Genomic DNA, 16,193 nt, shown 5'->3' on the forward strand with positions numbered 1-16,193 from the left:
TCTTTCCCTGTGTCATCACAGGCTGGAATTGCTGCTACAAATCGCCAACAAAATCCAGAATGGTGCTCTGACCTGTGAGGAGAAACTCACTCTGGCCAAGAACACGCTGCAGGCTGTGAGTGGGGGGTGGTGTTTGCCCCCTCCCCATCTTTTTGTTTCTTCTTGTTTTCATTTGTTTTCTCGCCTCTTTTACGCCCATATCTGCCCCTCTTTTCTGTGTGGGGTGGTGAGTTCTCCAGGACAGCTTTTCTCCCTCTTCTGACGTTATGCCCACCCCAGGGTTGTACAGGGTGGGTGGTGGGTACCTGGTGATGGGCCCTGCCAGGGGTCCAGGCTGGATGTCTGTGGAGGTTCTGGCTCAGAGAACTGCAGCTGTGGGGAAGCTGGTTGTGTAATGAGGCATAAAACCCCCCAAATCTGGTTTATTTGTGTAAAGCAGTGGCAGAAAGGGCTCAGTTCCAGACTGGGTAGGGAGTAGATTTCTGAAGAAGGGTGTTCTGTTCTTGGGAGAAGGAGATGTAAGGGCTGGGAGCTAGAAATGGTTAAGTCCAAGAAAGAAATGAGGAGCATGTGTAAGTGACTGTCCACAGGAGCCCATCTGTCACCAGAAGCTTTCAGTTCAGCTGCAGGAACTGTTCTGAAGGGCATGTCCTGGGTGTGGTGTGAGTGCTGAGCTGATGTTTCTCTGCTCAAATCAAACCTGAGGATTAAAAGACCCTTTAGGTCTTAAAGTCGATGCTGGGCTGCCATCCTCTTCTCTCTGCCCACGTGCTTGGGCTGTGGGGACCCAGCCCTCAATGTCCTCTCCTGGTGCAGGATGCTGCCCACCTGGAGTCGGGCCAGCCAGTGCAGTACGAGGCGGACGTGGTGGTGTATCTGCAGGAGTGTGAGGGGCTCCTCCGCCAGCTCCAGGTGGATCTGCAGATCCTTCGGGATGAGAATTACTACCAGCTGGAGGAGCTGGTCATCAGGTGAGAGTGGTGGAATCCCAGAGGTCTGTGGGTGGAGAGAGGTGGTCAGGGGGTGATGCATGGGGCTCCTCTGCTCTGTTTTGGGGAAGGAGGGAGTGTGTGTGCATCTTGTTACCCTGTGCCTTGGTTGCTCCTCCAGGATCATGCGGCTCCAAGACGAACTGGTGACCTTGAGGCTGGAATGCACTAACCTGTACAGGAAAGGCCACTTCTCCACCCTGGAGCTGGTACCCACTTCCAACCTGAGCACAACGCACTTGAAGGGCGAGTCCCTGACAAAAGGGCTTCACACCTCCTCTGCCTCCTGGTTCAGAAAGCCCATGACCAGGACAGAGCTGGTGGCCATCTCCTCTTCTGAAGATGAAGGCAGCCTCCGGTTTGTGTACGAGCTGCTGGCCTGGGTGGAGGAAATGCAGGTGGGTGTTGTCTCCCTGAGTCAAATTCGAAGCTTTGAAGAGAACCAACTTTGTCTTGGGTTGGGTTTTCTCTCTTGGGATCCTGCTGATCAGCAGGTATCAGAAGATCCTTTCAAAGATGGGAGCAAATCTGTACTGATCCAGTCAGTCCTTTGCTCTTAGGTGGGTGTGAAGCTGGTGTAGGCTGTCCCAGAAATCATTGTGTTGGAGTTTGTAGACCTTTTGTCCCCCACATAACCCAGTGTTGGAGCTTTAAGACCTTCTCCCAGGATTGGTGTGATGTTTTTTCCCCTCTTGAGTGACTTTGGAGGTTTCCTTACCCTCGTGTCCTTTTGAGATATATCCCTGCAGATGGGGAGTGCTGACTTGGACCTCTTGGCCTGTTTCAGATGAGACTGGAGCGGGCAGAGTGGGGGAGTGACCTCCCAAGTGTGGAAAACCAGCTGGAGACCCAGCGGCACATCCATACCAGTGTGGAGGACCTGGGCTCCAGTGTAAAGGAGGCCAGGATGTATGAGGTACGTGGCAGTGCCTGGGTGACACAGCCATGGGCAGGTGAGGACGTTGGGATCAGCTCTTGTGGATAAAGGTACCTGGGGTAGAGGTTTGGTTTTTTTAAGGATGAAGCTTCTGAATTGACACTGGGCTGGTGGAAGAGGCTGCTGCGCTGAGCCATCCTCTCCACCTCCTCTTGCTCCCGGAGGGCTGGGGGGAAAGATTTGGAGTTGGAGTTTCAAGTGGTGTTGTCCTGTGTCAGGTGACAGGGGCTTTTTTTCCTCCTTCAGGGTAAAATGTCTCCAAATTTCCGCGCGAGCTACACGGAGACGCTTGGCAAGCTGGAGACACAGTACTGCAAGCTGCTGGTGAGTGGGCTTCCAGGGGGGTCTGGGGTCCATCCCTACTGTTCTGCTCTGAGGCTGGAAGGAGGGGGGGAATCACACTTTGTTGTGCCCAGGAAACCTCGAGCTTCCGGCTGAGGCACCTGCAGAGCTTGCACGGGTTCGTGTCTCGGGCCACTGCTGAGCTGATCTGGCTGAACGAGAAGGAGGAGGAGGAACTGGCCTATGACTGGAGTGACAACAACCCCAACATTGCAGCCAAGAAAAACTACTTTGTTGTGCCCAGGAAACCTCGAGCTTCCGGCTGAGGCACCTGCAGAGCTTGCACGGGTTCGTGTCTCGGGCCACTGCTGAGCTGATCTGGCTGAACGAGAAGGAGGAGGAGGAACTGGCCTATGACTGGAGTGACAACAACCCCAACATTGCAGCCAAGAAAAACTACTTCTCGGTGAGTAAGCCTGGGGCATGCAGGGCTGGTGGGACGGGTGCTCTCCTGGTTGTGCTGCTGCTGCTTTTGATCTGTGGTGGGACCTTCAGCTGCCAGCAGAACTGGAGTCCCCAGGGCCTGCATGTTCCCTCCCACCTCACTGAGCTTGTAGCTGGTGAGTGCAGCTGATGAAAGAGCAATCCCCAGAGCAGAAAGTGCTAAAAAGTGTTGGCTCAATTGGTTTTCAGTCAAAAAGGCATCAAAAAAACAGCTCTTGAGCAGTTTGGAACGAAAAGCGACTTTAACTAGAGGGGGGGGAAGGTCTGAGCTAAAGAGAATTGGTTCCTCTTTGGAGCAGTACAAACAACTTGCTGTCTTTCCACAATCCTGCTGTCTGGAATTGAAGGGGTCCCTGGGCAGGTTTCCAGTATCTGTGTTACATCTGCCCTGGTGCACAGGAGGAATCCCAATGGGAATGGGCTCTGGTGCTCCCAGGGCTGGGCTGGTTCCCCTGAGATCTGCAAGTGTTTGCTGCCCTGCTGTGTGTTGGGTCAGCTGGACACGTGCTCTGAGCAAGGCAGCTCCCCAGGGCCCAGGTTTGGACTTTGATGTGTCCTTTGTGCAGGAGCTGACAAGGGAGCTGGAGGAGAAGCAGGATGTGTTCTGCTCCCTGCAGGACACAGCTGAGCTGCTGGCCCTGGAGAACCACCCAGCCAAGCAAACCGTAGAGGTGAGTGAGCACACGGAGGAGCCCTGGGAACTGACTGATCTCTCGTGGGATGGGGAAGGTTGCTGTCCCACCCCAGGGTGCCCTTGGGCAGCCCGGGTTGATAAAGTGATTTATGGTGCCAGAGGAACATGAGTGCAGTGATAGAGCTGTTTTATTCTGGGAAGTGAAATGAGAAGCTCAAGGCTATTCCCAAATAATCCCCACCTAAAATTCAGCCACAAATAAGCTTGTACAGAGCAGGAGCTTTCATGCAGTGTGGGGCTGCAGGGAATGGCCTCGGCTCCCTTGGAGTTATGCAGGAACACTGTGGTGGTGAGACAAAGGGTTGCAGGGACATGTTTCTCCCTGGTGTTTCTCTGTGGGCTGGGAGAAATCAAACCTGAGTGTGCCACAGCCCCTGGCATCACTGCTCCTGGGTCAACCAGCTCCTGCTCTTCCCGCCTGTGTCCAAACCCTCTAGGTTGCATCCAGATCTTGTCCCTTCATGTACATCCCACTGGCTGTAGCCATGTCCTTCCCATGACCTTCCAGGCTGGGAAGTGCTTGTTACCCACCCCCATTTGCTGTGTGTTCCCCAGGCCTACAGCGCTGCCGTGCAGAGCCAGTGGCAGTGGATCAAGCAGCTCTGCCTGTGCGTGGAGCAGCACGTGAAGGAGAACGCTGCCTATTTCCAGGTACCTGGGGAGGGCAGCCTCAGTTTCCCTGGACACCATCCATGGAGCTTCACACACTGCTGCTCCCTTTGGGGGAGAGGGAAGGAGGGGTTTGTGGTGCTCACAGGGGCTGCTTCCTCCTAATCATCTCTTCCCTTAGCTGCTCTCTGGGGATCATAGAATGCCAGACTGGTTTGGGCGGGAAGGGACCTTAAAGATTGTCTAGACCCAACCGCCTACAAGGGCAGGGACACCTCCCACCAGCCCAGGCTGCTCCAAGCCCCATCCAACCTGCCCTTCAACACTGCCAGGGATGGGGCAGCCACAGCTTCCCTGGGTAACCTGGGCCAGGCTCTCACCACCCTCACACTCAACAATTTCCTCCTCATGTCCAACCTCCATCTCCCCTCTGCCAGTGTAAACCCGTTCCTTGTGCCCTTGTAAAAATAACTTCCCAGATGTCTCACTAGGGTGAAAAGGATGGGCTTCCATGTGCTTGTGGCCATCCTTGCAACCCTAAGGCCAGAATAGCAGGGCTGAGCTGTTGGGGTGGTCCCCTCTGAGCTGCTGGTGGCTCCGTGGGCTCGTGCAGGTCTGTGACCCCCTTTGCTTTTGCAGTTCTTCAGTGACGCCCGCGATTCGGAGACCTACCTGCGCAGCCTGCAGGACTCCATCAGAAGGAAATACTCCTGTGACCATAACACGACTCTGACGCGGCTGGAGGACCTGCTGCAGGACTCCATGGTGGGTTCTCCATCATCCCACCCTCCCTGGGCAGGCGATGGGTGGCCTTCCTTCTCCAGTCCAGCAGCATTGCTTGGGGCACCTCTTGCTTCCCAGGGAAAACCAGGCTCATTTGATTCCCACAGTTCCATGTAATGTGGTTTTTCCCCATCTTGGTCAACGTTCTGCTTTCCCTTGGAGCTGCTGCATGTGGTTGTGTGTGGCCGTGGGGTGCAGGCTGTGTGTGACCCCACCTGGGGGATGTGACACTGCTGATGGTGGCCAGATCCACCAGCCCGTGGGTCACTTTTATTTGGAGGTACCATCCAGTGCCTTTCCATGTCCTGGGGGGCTCCGAGCTTGGTGTGGGAGCCAGTTCTTCCCCCTCGTGCCATCATGCTGGTTGTGTCCTGCTGATGGAGATGTCATGTGAAGCCTATAGGATGCTCCTGGTTCTGCTTTGGAGCTGGGGCTTGCTAGGAGGTGGTGGGATGCAGAAGAACAGACTAAATCCCATGTTAATCCGTGGCTCCGTGCTGGGGGTGGGGGGGCAGCCAGGACAGCCTGGCCTTGCGTGGGGATGGGGGCTTGGCAGCACTGATCTCCCAGCTTGTGGCCTGGCTTAGCTGCAGTGTGGCAGAGAGCAGATGATGGACAATCCCCCTGTGATCTTCTTGTCCTAATTGGACTGCAAAAAGCCAACTTAAAACCAAAACCTAAGGAGCAAAGCGTTGGGTGGTGCTTGAAACCAGGGGCAAGGAGGAGTGGGGCTGCAGGATAAGTGGTGTGAGCTGCTGGTGGGAGTGCTGGGAGGTGACATTTGAGTGTGTGGAGGCAGGTGGCTGCTTTGCCTTTGCTCTTGGAGCACCCCACTGATCTCCAGTGTGTCCCCAGTGAAGCCAGGATGCCCTTACTGGGTGGTGGGTCCATCAGCTGGGCTCATTCTCTTCCCTCCCTGAGTTCTGGGGGCTCCCATCCTCTCTGGCATGGTCTTAGTGTTGTCCTGATCTATCCTCCAGTGCTGCCAGGACACAGAGCAGCCAGCCTGGCTCCTGGGGACCATGTCTGTGAGCCCTGCAGCACCAGGAGCCTGGCAGATGCCATCTGGGGTGGGAGAGGCTCATCTGGGCAGCCAGAGAGTGGCCACGATCTCAGGACCGGGGCAGCTGCCCTGAGCTCAGCTTTATTACTCTTTCTTACCTAATCAGTTACAGTTCTGTTTCTTCCAATCATGCTCCCCGGGACAGGCACAGGTAGTTTATTTAATCATTTCTTCTTTTCCTTTTGTTTTTTTTAATCATTCAATTACCCTCCACCGTTGTCAGAGCACTAACCCGCCCCGAGACAGCCAAGCATGAGGGAGAACATATTTATTTTCCTGGGATCCTTTTGCAGCCAGCAGGGGCTTGAGCTGCCACCAGTCACATGAGCTGCCAGGGTTGTGATCCACACACGTCTCCATCAGTGCCCAAGGCCCTTCCAGGGGAGCTTTTCCACCTGGGTTGTCCTATCACTGAGCCCAGCAGGGTTGTGTGGGAATCGATGAGGCAGCATCTTCTTCCAACTGGCCAATTCCTACCCAAACCCAGAGGCCTGTGTGATCACTCCACCCCTTCTCCTGGGATGTTTTATCCACGTAATCCATGGTATTCCCATTCCAGCCATTGGTTTCAACATGACTCCATCCTTTCCTTTTGAAGAAGGAGCATGCTTCTGTGGTTTCTCCTCCAGGAACTAAAGGTCCCCAGCTTTGGGCTGGAGCTTGTCCTGCTCCTGGCCCCTCACACCTCCTGGGACTTTAGTTCTGGTGTCTGTTATGTTCTCTTTTTTCCCTTTGGAAAGACAATGTTTTCTGGTCCAAGCAGCAAAAGAGCAAGAGCTGTGCATGTGGCTTTGCAGGGCAGTGGGAGAAGTAGTGGAGAGGTCCCACCCCAACCTGAGGTCTGTCCTCCCTTCCATCCCATCTCCTCACCTCTCTCCCCATCCCCTTAGGGTGGCAGGATCCTCCTGATGTGTTTGTTCATCCCTTCAGATCCCAGCATAAGCTCTTCCAGACCAGCATTGGGGTGGGGGGTGCTGGGAGAGACCTCCCCCCTGCCCCAGCCTCCACCAACCCATCCTTCATCCTTCTTTCTGCCAGGATGAGAAGGAGCAGCTCATCCAGTCCAAGAGCTCGGTCGCCAGCCTGGTGGGACGTTCCAAAACCATCGTTCAGCTCCGGCCCAGGAACCCAGAGCATCTTGTGAAGAGCACAATCCCCATCAAGGCTGTTTGTGACTATCGGCAGATCGAGGTGAGGGCTGGGAGGATGTCCCTTGGAAGGGGGGAAGCAGGGGAGCAAGGCCAGTGGTGGTTTAGGATGAGCTCCACGGTGTTCATGGAGGAGAAGCAGGAACAGAGGTGGAAAGCAGGAGAAAACAGCACAGCTGCTTTTCCTGGAGCAGGTTTCCACATCTCAGGTTTATTCCAGGCAGGAGTGAAAGTCCCTTTCCCCACAGGGCACGGGGGCTTCATCAGCCTCAGCCAAACGAGCACGTGGGTGGTGGCCAACTCTGTCACTTCCTTGTCCCTTCCTCTCCAGACAGGAGTGTAGCCCTGCACTGCTTGGCAACGTTCCAGGCATTTCCATGATGATGATGATAATAATAATAATATCTCCATATTTGTGGACTCTGGCTGGCCCCCAGGAGGGGAGCTGGCAGCAGGGGCAGGCATGTGCAGCCCTGCTACTGGTTTCTGATGGACTGGGTGGTGTTTGTGCCGTGGCAGATCACCATCTGCAGGAATGATGAGTGTGTGCTGGAAGACAATTCCCAGAGGACCAAGTGGAAGGTGATCAGCCCCACAGGGAACGAGGCCATGGTGCCCTCTGTCTGCTTCCTCATCCCCCCTCCCAACAAAGAGGCCATCGAGATGGCCAACAGGTAATGCTGCCCTGGGGCAGTCCGGGAGGTGTGGTGGTGGGGAGATGGGGAGAGGGTTGGGAGCATGGGAGGGGGTGGATCTGGGGTGGGAATGGGTGAGGAGCTGGGGTGGAGGAACAGGAGTGGGCGGCACAGCTGATTTGGGGTGAGGGAAGGGATCCCTCAGGGTTGTACAGCTGCAGACTCCATTGCAGCAGCTGCTGTAGTAGTTTGCAGAAGAGCTCGGGATGGTTTGGGAGGAGGGATCTGTGCAGGGATCTCAGGCACTGAGCAGCAGGAGCATCACTCCCTGGAGGCTGCCAGGCTGGGGTTGCTGCCCTGCTGGGCTGGTGGATTAACCAGGATCAGGGCTGAACGTGCTGGGGAGATCCAGGGCTGCTAAACCTGCTCCTTTCCCTTGCAGGGTGGAGCAGTTGTACCAGAAAGTGATGGCTCTCTGGCACCAGCTCCACATGAACACAAAGAGCCTTATCTCCTGGAACTACTTGAGGAAGGACATCACCCTGGTGCAGAGCTTCAGCATGGAAAAGGTACAGGAGGAGCTTCTCTGCCTGGCTTCAGGGCTGTGTCACTCACTGGCTTTCTTGGGGTGGTTGAGGTGGAAGGGAAGTGCTCAAGGGAAGACCAAGGACTTCAGGATTGGGGAAGTCAAGAGTCTCTGCACCTTGAACAGTGGGAAAACCTGAGCCTGGGGGCTCTGTGCAGAATTATTGCAGTTTCACAGGATCACAAAGTCGTTCTGGTTGGAAAAGACCTTTCAGATCATTGAGTCCAAGTGTTATCCCAACTCAGCACCACATCTGCAGGTCTTTAAACACCTCCAGGGATAGTGGTTGGGTTTTTCCCAGTAAAAAGGGGGAACTCGGTGTTTCTTCAGGGAGGGAGCAGGGCTGGAGGGGCCAGGAGGCTGGTGTGGAGGAGCTTTCCCTTTCTCCTCCGCAGAGAAAACACTCACTTGGCACGCAAAGGTGGTGGAGCTGGGGAAGGTGACTGCAGGTGGAGAAAGTCGTTCCTGGTGGTTTGAGGTGCTGCTTTTCCTCTTGCAGCTCCGCTCCTTCGCACAAGGGGAGTGCCAGCAGGCCCTGAAGAGCCTCCAGACACACTACGAGGACTTCCTGCAGGACAGCCGGGACTCGGAGCTCTTCTCGGTGTCCGACCGGCTGCGCCTGGAGGAGGAAGTGGAGTCTTCCAAGGAACACATCCGGCAGCTGCTGGAGTCCATGGAGAACGGTGAGCTTCAAAGGGCTGATGGATTAACCAGGAGCTGTGGGAACTCATAAACAAGGGATTTATGGGATGGCTCCATTTTCTTTTTTTTTTCCCTGAGCTCTCTGGTTGATGGTCTGAGCAGCTGCTCCTTATTTCTCCATCCATCCAAGTGCTCGGCCTTTGTCCAGCCCTGTTCCTGCAGGGAGAGCCTGGCTGTGCAGCTTCAGCTTGACTGCTGAGTCCTCTCACCCTAGTCTAGTCCTTAGGGTGCACGTGGAGCAAGGAGTTCTTCCTGCACTTAATCTTTAAGGAAATATATGTGGTGGTGACACATGTGACACAGCAGTCGAGTCCCACTAAGACCAAGGACTCCAGCTTCACCATCCCAGCTGCCCCGTGCCTGGGCTCATTCTAGGCTGTGTTTGGATGACATGATTTGATTAACTTGGTTTATAATCTGAGCAGAGACCTGGGTGCTTCGGTGTCAGTGCGATGCTGCCCTCAGCTCCGGGAGTCCCAGCAGGTCCCATCTGGGGCAGATCCCAGCTGGAGTTATCTGAGCTGCTGTTTTGGTTTGTCTGTGGCTTGCAGAGGACAAGGATGAGACTGTTGCCAGGACTTACCTCTCCGAGCTGAAGAACATCCGCCTGCGCCTGGAGGAGTGTGAGCAGAGGCTGGTGACCCGGATCCAGTCCCCGAGCAGCACCCGAGCAGATGGTGACACCATCCAGGACAACACCATCCGCATTGCAGAGCAGGAGGTCAGTCCTGCTGCTGCCAGATGTGGAGGGGAGGGAGGGGGTGGCTGCTGCTCTTCAGCACCCGCCAGAAATCAGCTTTTAACCTCTCCAGGGTGAGGTGGGTGGGTGGTGGGTGTGGGACTGCGCAGGGTTTGAGAGGGTCTTGCTGCCCAAAAAGCAGCAAGGAACCTCTCCAGGTGGGCTCCCTGCTACATTTCGTGCCCATCTCCTTTGCCAAGGGCAATCCTGCTTTCTCTCCACCTGCCTGGGCTCTCCCTTCACCTTCTGTCCCTTCCTCCTGCAGCACATGCAGGAGGATCTGCAGCGGCTGCAGTCGGAGCTGCGGTTCCTTTCTGAGAGGTGCTACAGCTTCCTTGAGAAGGCACCTGCAGGGCCCAGCACCCCCCACCTGCGCTCTGAGCTTGACCTGGTGGTGAACAAGATGGACCAGATGTATGGCTTGTCTTCCATCTACCTGGACAAGTGAGTCAGGACGTGTCTTTATTCTCAAATACCTTTTTGTATCTGCCCTGTTCTGCCGAGAACCTTAGAGCAGCTTCCAGTGCCTGAAGGGGCTCCAGGAAAGGTGGGGAGGGACTTGGGACAAGGGCAGGGAGGGAGAGGACAAGGGGGGATGGATAAAACTGGAAGAGGGGAGATTGAGGTGAGACATGAGTAAGAAGTTCTGGAGTGTGAGGGTGGTGAGAGCCTGGCCCAGGTTGCCCAGGGAAGCTGTGGCTGCCCCATCCCTGGCAGTGTTGAAGGGCAGGTTGGATGGGGCTTGGAGCAACCTGGGCTGGTGGGAGGTGTCCCTGCCCATGCAGGGGGTAGGATCTAGATGATCTTTAGGGTCCCTTCCAACCCAAACCATTCTATGAATCTGTGAATCTATGAAGACCTTTCTTCTGGCCCACTGACCCACTTTGTGCTGAGCTCCACCCCCCTGTGGTGCCTGTTTGGGATGTCACTGAGCTGCCTCTCTTGGGTTTGCCAGGTTGAAGACGGTTGATGTTATAATTCGTAACACCCAAGGAGCAGAGTCTCTGGTCAAAGGGTACGAGGTGAAGCTGAGCCAAGAGGAGGCAGTTCCTGCTGCCCTGGCAGCTATCCAGGCACACAGAACGGCCCTCCAGGTGGGTGCTGCTGCCTTCCCAAGGTGGGCAGGTAGAAACCAGCCAAGGTTTTGGTGTTGGTCAAGTGAGGTCCTTCCCTTTCTCTGCTGAATGTGGCCTGTGAGCCATTTTTCTTGCCTTGTGCTGCTGATGTGATCCCTGATAAAGCCTTGGTGGCTTGTGCTCTCCCTCGTGGACATCTTGGCTGCTCCATGTCCTGCTGCTGTGGGACATGTGGGACATGCTGTTTAGGTTAAATATCAGGAAAAGGTTTTTCACTCAGAGGGTGCCTGAGCACTGGGACAAGCTCCCCAGGGCAGTGGTCACAGCACCAAGGCTGCTTGAGTTCATGAAGCATTTGGATGATGCTCTCAGGCACCTGGTGTGATCTTTGGGGTGCCCTACACAGGGACAGGAGTTGACTTGATGGTCCTGATGGGTCCCTTCCAAGTCAGTATGTTCTATGATGATATGACGGGCTGAACCAATCTGACTTGCTCCAAGCTGGGAACATGGTCCCTTCCATTTTGCACCTTCTGTAATGAGCCAGTTCCTTGCAGGTTGAGGAGGGTGGGAAGATCAAGCCCTTCCCAGCTCTGGGCAGGAGGCCACCTCTGACCTCAGGTGCCTTTTGCTCTCCGTGATGCTGAAGCGGTGCTGTCTCTTGCTGGTTTTGCAGCAGTGGCTGGGGGAAGTGAAGGACAAGAGCTCTGTCTTCACCACGTTGGAGGAGGAGATGGCGAAGGTGAAGGTGGTGGGAGAGCAGCTGTTCAGGCTGAGGCAGGAGCGCAGCATCGACCTGGAGCGCTACCAGGAGAAGGGGACCCAGCTCTGGGATCGCTGGCAACGAGTCTGTGCCCAGATCGAGACCCGGTGAGGAACCTCCTGCCTCCTTTCACACCTTTACATCCAAGCTGCAGCTGAGTCACAGAACCACAGAATTGTTCTGGTTGGAGAAGACCTTTAAGATGATCGAGTCCAACCATAACCCAGCTCCATCAACCATTAACCCAATGCTACCAAGCCCAGAGCTAAACCATGACCCTCAGCACCACATCTACCCAGCTCTTTACCATCTCCAGGGATGATGATCCAACCACCTCCCTGGGCAGCCTGTGCTGGTGTTTAATTACCCTTTCAGTGAAGAAGTTGCTTCTAATGTCCAATCTAAACCTCCCCTGGTGCAACTTGAGGCCATTTCCTTTTGTCCTGTTGCTTGTTCCTTGGGAGAAGAGACCGACCCCCCTCCAACCTCCTTTCAGGCAGTTGTAGAGAGTGAGAAGGTCTCCCCTCAGCCTCCTTTTCTCCAGGCTGAACACCCCCAGCTCTCACACAGAGCTTGGGTCAGGCTTGTTCACAGCAATATTTTTCCAGCTGGAATTTCCACTGGTGGTTGGGATATCCCTATAGCCAAGGGTGGCATTTCACCCTCCTCTTATTTCTCCTGGTCCTTCCCTCAGCCACACGGAGCTGGAGAGCATCCAGGAGGTGCTGAGTGATTACAGGCAGTGCCACAGTGCCCTGATCCAGTGGATTGAGGAGATCACAGTCCAGCAGGAGCTGATGAAGCCTGGGCAGGCAGAGGACAGCCGGGTGCTGTCGGAGCAGCTGAGCCAGCAAACGGTAAGACAGGACCTTGTGGTGTCTCCATGGTCTGGTCACTGCTGTGACCATCTCCTTTCTTTTCTTCTGCTAAAATCTTTTCATCTGTGAGCTTGAAAACATGAAATGTGGTGGGGAAGAGGCTGCAGGCCTGAGCTGTGTGTCTGGGAAGTGGAGAAGCTCTGATTAGCCTGAGGTGGAGGTGGGGCCCTGCATAAAAAATGGAAGAGGATTAAAGACTTGACCCAAAAAAGGGAGGGATGGGGCCTGGAATTCAGCTCACCCAGAGCAGCTGTCTTGACAGCCTGTTTTGCTTTGAATTTTGTTGAAGGCTTTGGCTGCAGAAATTGAGAAGAATCAAGCCAAACTGGACCAGTGTCAGAAATTCTCCCAACAATACTCGGCTGCTGTGAAGGTAGAGATCCCCCCTGCACCCAGGCACCCCCGGCTGGGCAGAAAGAGCCCCAGCAGGGTTTGCATCTCTCTTGCTTCACGTCTCTCCACCCCTGGTTGTGTTGGCAGGACTATGAGCTGCAGCTGATGACCTACAGGGCGTTTGTGGAGTCGCAGCAGAAGTCGCCCATGAAGCGCCGGCGCATGCTCTCCTCCTCAGACACCATCACCCAGGAGGTAGGAGCCCTTGTGGGAGAGAAATTGTGTGTGGGGGGTTCTTAGACTCCGAGTAAACCTCTGAGCAGCCTCTGGGAAATCAGCTCCTTCCTGCTGCAAAAAACTCTGCTATAAATCAGGTTTCCACCCTTGCTGGTTTTTCCAGTAGCCAGCAGGGATAGCTTGGTGCTCCAAGCACCAGGTGTGACATTCCCAGATTCCTGGGAACCCCTGGATCAAGTCCAGTGGGCTCAGTTCAGCCCTGCATGGTAAATAACTGGAGTTCCCCACAGCTTTATTGGGTGTGAATCTTTTGGATGAGACCTTGAGTGCCCTGAGGTCCTGTCTGCTCCATGTGGATGTTAAAGATCCCAGTATCCCTCTTTGTAAGAGCCAAGTGTCCATGACCAGGGTCTCCCCTCTCTCTGGCATCACACAACGTGACACATTTCACGGGTGCCATCCTGGGGCTGTGAGGTGCCTGGGGGGCTTTCCAAGCAGGAGATGGTGCATCCACGTCCAAGTACATCATTTGGGATCCTCCAGTCAGGACTGACCTGCCCTGTTTCTCCCTCCTCTCCCTGGGCAGTTCATGGATCTGCGGACCCGCTACACGGCGCTGGTGACACTGACCACGCAGCACGTCAAGTACATCAGTGACGCTCTGCGGAGGCTGGAGGAGGAGGAGGTGAGGGGGTCCTGGTGTGGAGCTCAGCTCTGCAAAACCTGAAGGCATCTTTCCCAAGGGTGCTGCTCCACGTTGAGGTCATGTCTTGGGCGCTGCTCCTGAGACCTTGTCTGCCTTTTGGAGATCTGGGAACCCCCTGTGAGGTGGTTTATCTTCCTCCCTCCTCTGTTTGCAGAAAGTAGTGGAGGAGGAGAAGCAGGAGCACGTGGACAAGGTGAAGGAACTCCTGGGCTGGGCCCTGGGCTTGAAGCAGAGTGTGCAGGGCAGGGCAGCCACTGGGAGCAGGGAGCTGGGAGACATTGAGAAATCCATCTCGGAGCAGCAGGTAAACCAGGGACACCCATGGGGCAGTTTCTTTAACTTCTGCTCTTTTTCCACAGCTGAATTAAACTTCTTCCCCTTTTTTCCCTCCCCCTACACAGGCCCTGAATGAGGAGCTGGCTGCAAAGAAGGAGCAGATCTCTGAGGCCATCAAAACTTCACAGATCTTCCTGGCAAAACACAGTCACAAGTGAGTGTGGCCTGAGGAGGGGACAGGGGTTTGTGGGGGGGGGTGACCTTTTTCTTCAGCAGAAGAACATGGGAATTCTGCAGAGCTGGGACCTGGTTTGTGCAGTTTTCCTGAGAGACTTCCCCTTGCAGGCTTTCCCATCCGGAGAAGGAGCAGATCTCTGCCCAGATCAGTGCCCTCAAGGAGACCTACCAGGAGCTCTGCAGTGACTCCATGGAGCAGCTCCAGCAGCTCCAGAGCCAGCTGGCTCAGGAGACAGAGCACAAGGTACTGGTCCCTGCTCAGTCCTGTGGCTGCACAGGCACAGAGCACACTCCTCAGGGGGTGAAAAAGGTTTTGCTTGGTTGCATTTCTCATGGTCACCAGCCACTCACAGCCCATCAACTTTCTTACTTGCACGTGGTTGCCCTCCCTTCTCTTCCATCCCTGCGTCACCAAAAGCATCCCACCCAGGCTGGGGTGGTCCCAGGTCAATGTCCTATGCAATGGTTTTCATCAGAGCTCTGCCCTGTGCACAAGGGTTGGCTTGTTCATGTGATGGGCAAGGATGATGATAGACCTCAGTCCTGGGAAGGGTCTCCTTAGCAAATCTGTCCTCTGAGGAACCCTTTCTGACCTCAGAGGGCTCAGCTCACAGGCTGCTGAAGAGCAGGAGAGAAAAGGAGTTGGGCTTCAGCAGGAGGGTGTTTGCCCATGTGGTCTCCTGTATCTCAGAGGGTTTTTTGAGAGGTTTATCTCAGCTGGGGCTGCGTGAAGTTGCTCTCCCCTGTGGAAGACAACATCATTCAGGCCCTCAGCTGACCTGGGAGACCTTCCTGGACCCGTGGCTGGACCCATTTCCTCTTTAGACCCATATCTGGACCCATTCCCTGCTCAGACCCACCAGTGCTCCCCCCAGTCCCTGTTCTGCTGGGTAGGGAGGGCTGAAGTCGCCTCCTTGTTGCCTGTCCCGAGCTGTCTCCAGTTGCTCCCAGACACCTGTGTACGTGTTCTCTAAGTGTATCTTCATGTGTCAGTGGATGTATCTGTGTGCTTGCTGGCTCCCTGCACTCTGAAGCAACAGCCCACCCAGCTCTGGCCAGTTTTGGCTGTTGGGTCCCTGAGTGAAGCCCAGTTAGAGCCACTCACGGGAAGAGGGTGACAGAGCTGCCTGTTTGCAGTCAGCCTGCCCAGCTTTCACCTCAACAGACAGTGGTTCTCTCTAAATTGGACCTTACAGCACATTTTGGGTGTCCCAGTGCAGCAAACACTTTCTGTCACAAGCCCCTTAGCCCTCGTGCTGACAGCAGGCAGCTTCTGGGGAGCTAACGGGCTCCTCAGTGGTCACAGCTTCGATGCTGCTGCTGCTGCCAGGAGAGCAGCTGGGAGCAGCCTCCATGGAAAGGATGCTTTTTCCTTTCTCTTTTCCTCCCTCCTGGGCAGGAAAATTATTTTAGACCAAAAGCCTTCTCCAGGGCTTGCTGGGCTGTTCCCACACACTAGGAGCTGGGGCTTAGGCTGGAGCGGTTTTCGCTCACACCCTCTCCAAAGCCCAGGGAACAGAGCAGGAGATGGCAGCAGGACTTGGCCCTAGATCCCTTCTCCAAGACAATCCCTGCGGCTCCCGTGCTGTGCAGTTGCTTCACTGTAGAGGGAGCATGAGGAACTCTTTTAACATTTGCTTGCTGGAAACATCCAACTGTCAGAGAGAAGTTATGAAAGACAAAAACGCGAAGCAGAACGCGCTGAATTGAGCATGATGTGTCCCTGTACAGTTTGTGTTTCATGTCAACTGTTTTTTAAGATTAACTGACATCCTTGCTTACAAGTTTTAACTAACCCTCCGGGATTTAAACAAACCAAACACACAAAGTGCAAGAGGATGGACCTGTGTGGGGGGTTCTTTTTTGCAAACAAACCCAGTCGCATGCTGGACGCTAACCCCAAGCTTTACACTGTGTGTGATACGGCTGAACTGCTCCATAAGGCTCTGTCTTTAACTGCTCAAGGCACACCCTGCAACCTGGGTAAGTAAAAGCCTTTTACTCCCCTCCCATCTC

At 54.9% G+C, this 16,193-nt stretch overlaps 1 protein-coding gene across 1 annotated transcript in view; it reads left to right on the forward strand.

The window, feature by feature from the left end:
* Positions 1-16,193, forward strand: part of MACF1 (microtubule-actin crosslinking factor 1) — a 115,671-nt gene that overhangs the window by 16,806 nt on the left and 82,672 nt on the right. Inside the window, 24 exon segments of the mRNA XM_010000620.1 lie at positions 22-115; positions 817-971; positions 1,111-1,387; positions 1,777-1,905; positions 2,173-2,250; positions 2,513-2,674; positions 3,279-3,383; positions 3,962-4,057; positions 4,655-4,780; positions 6,900-7,052; positions 7,529-7,683; positions 8,087-8,213; positions 8,730-8,913; positions 9,484-9,653; positions 9,937-10,115; positions 10,627-10,765; positions 11,424-11,617; positions 12,205-12,367; positions 12,678-12,761; positions 12,869-12,976; positions 13,545-13,643; positions 13,819-13,968; positions 14,066-14,154; positions 14,286-14,421. Of these exon segments, the coding sequence (XP_009998922.1) occupies positions 22-115; positions 817-971; positions 1,111-1,387; positions 1,777-1,905; positions 2,173-2,250; positions 2,513-2,674; positions 3,279-3,383; positions 3,962-4,057; positions 4,655-4,780; positions 6,900-7,052; positions 7,529-7,683; positions 8,087-8,213; positions 8,730-8,913; positions 9,484-9,653; positions 9,937-10,115; positions 10,627-10,765; positions 11,424-11,617; positions 12,205-12,367; positions 12,678-12,761; positions 12,869-12,976; positions 13,545-13,643; positions 13,819-13,968; positions 14,066-14,154; positions 14,286-14,421 (3,352 nt within the window).

This window comes from Chaetura pelagica, unplaced genomic scaffold (genome assembly GCF_000747805.2).
Source record: "Chaetura pelagica isolate M959 unplaced genomic scaffold, ChaPel_1.0 scaffold676, whole genome shotgun sequence".
Classification (NCBI taxonomy): Eukaryota; Metazoa; Chordata; class Aves; order Apodiformes; family Apodidae; genus Chaetura; species Chaetura pelagica.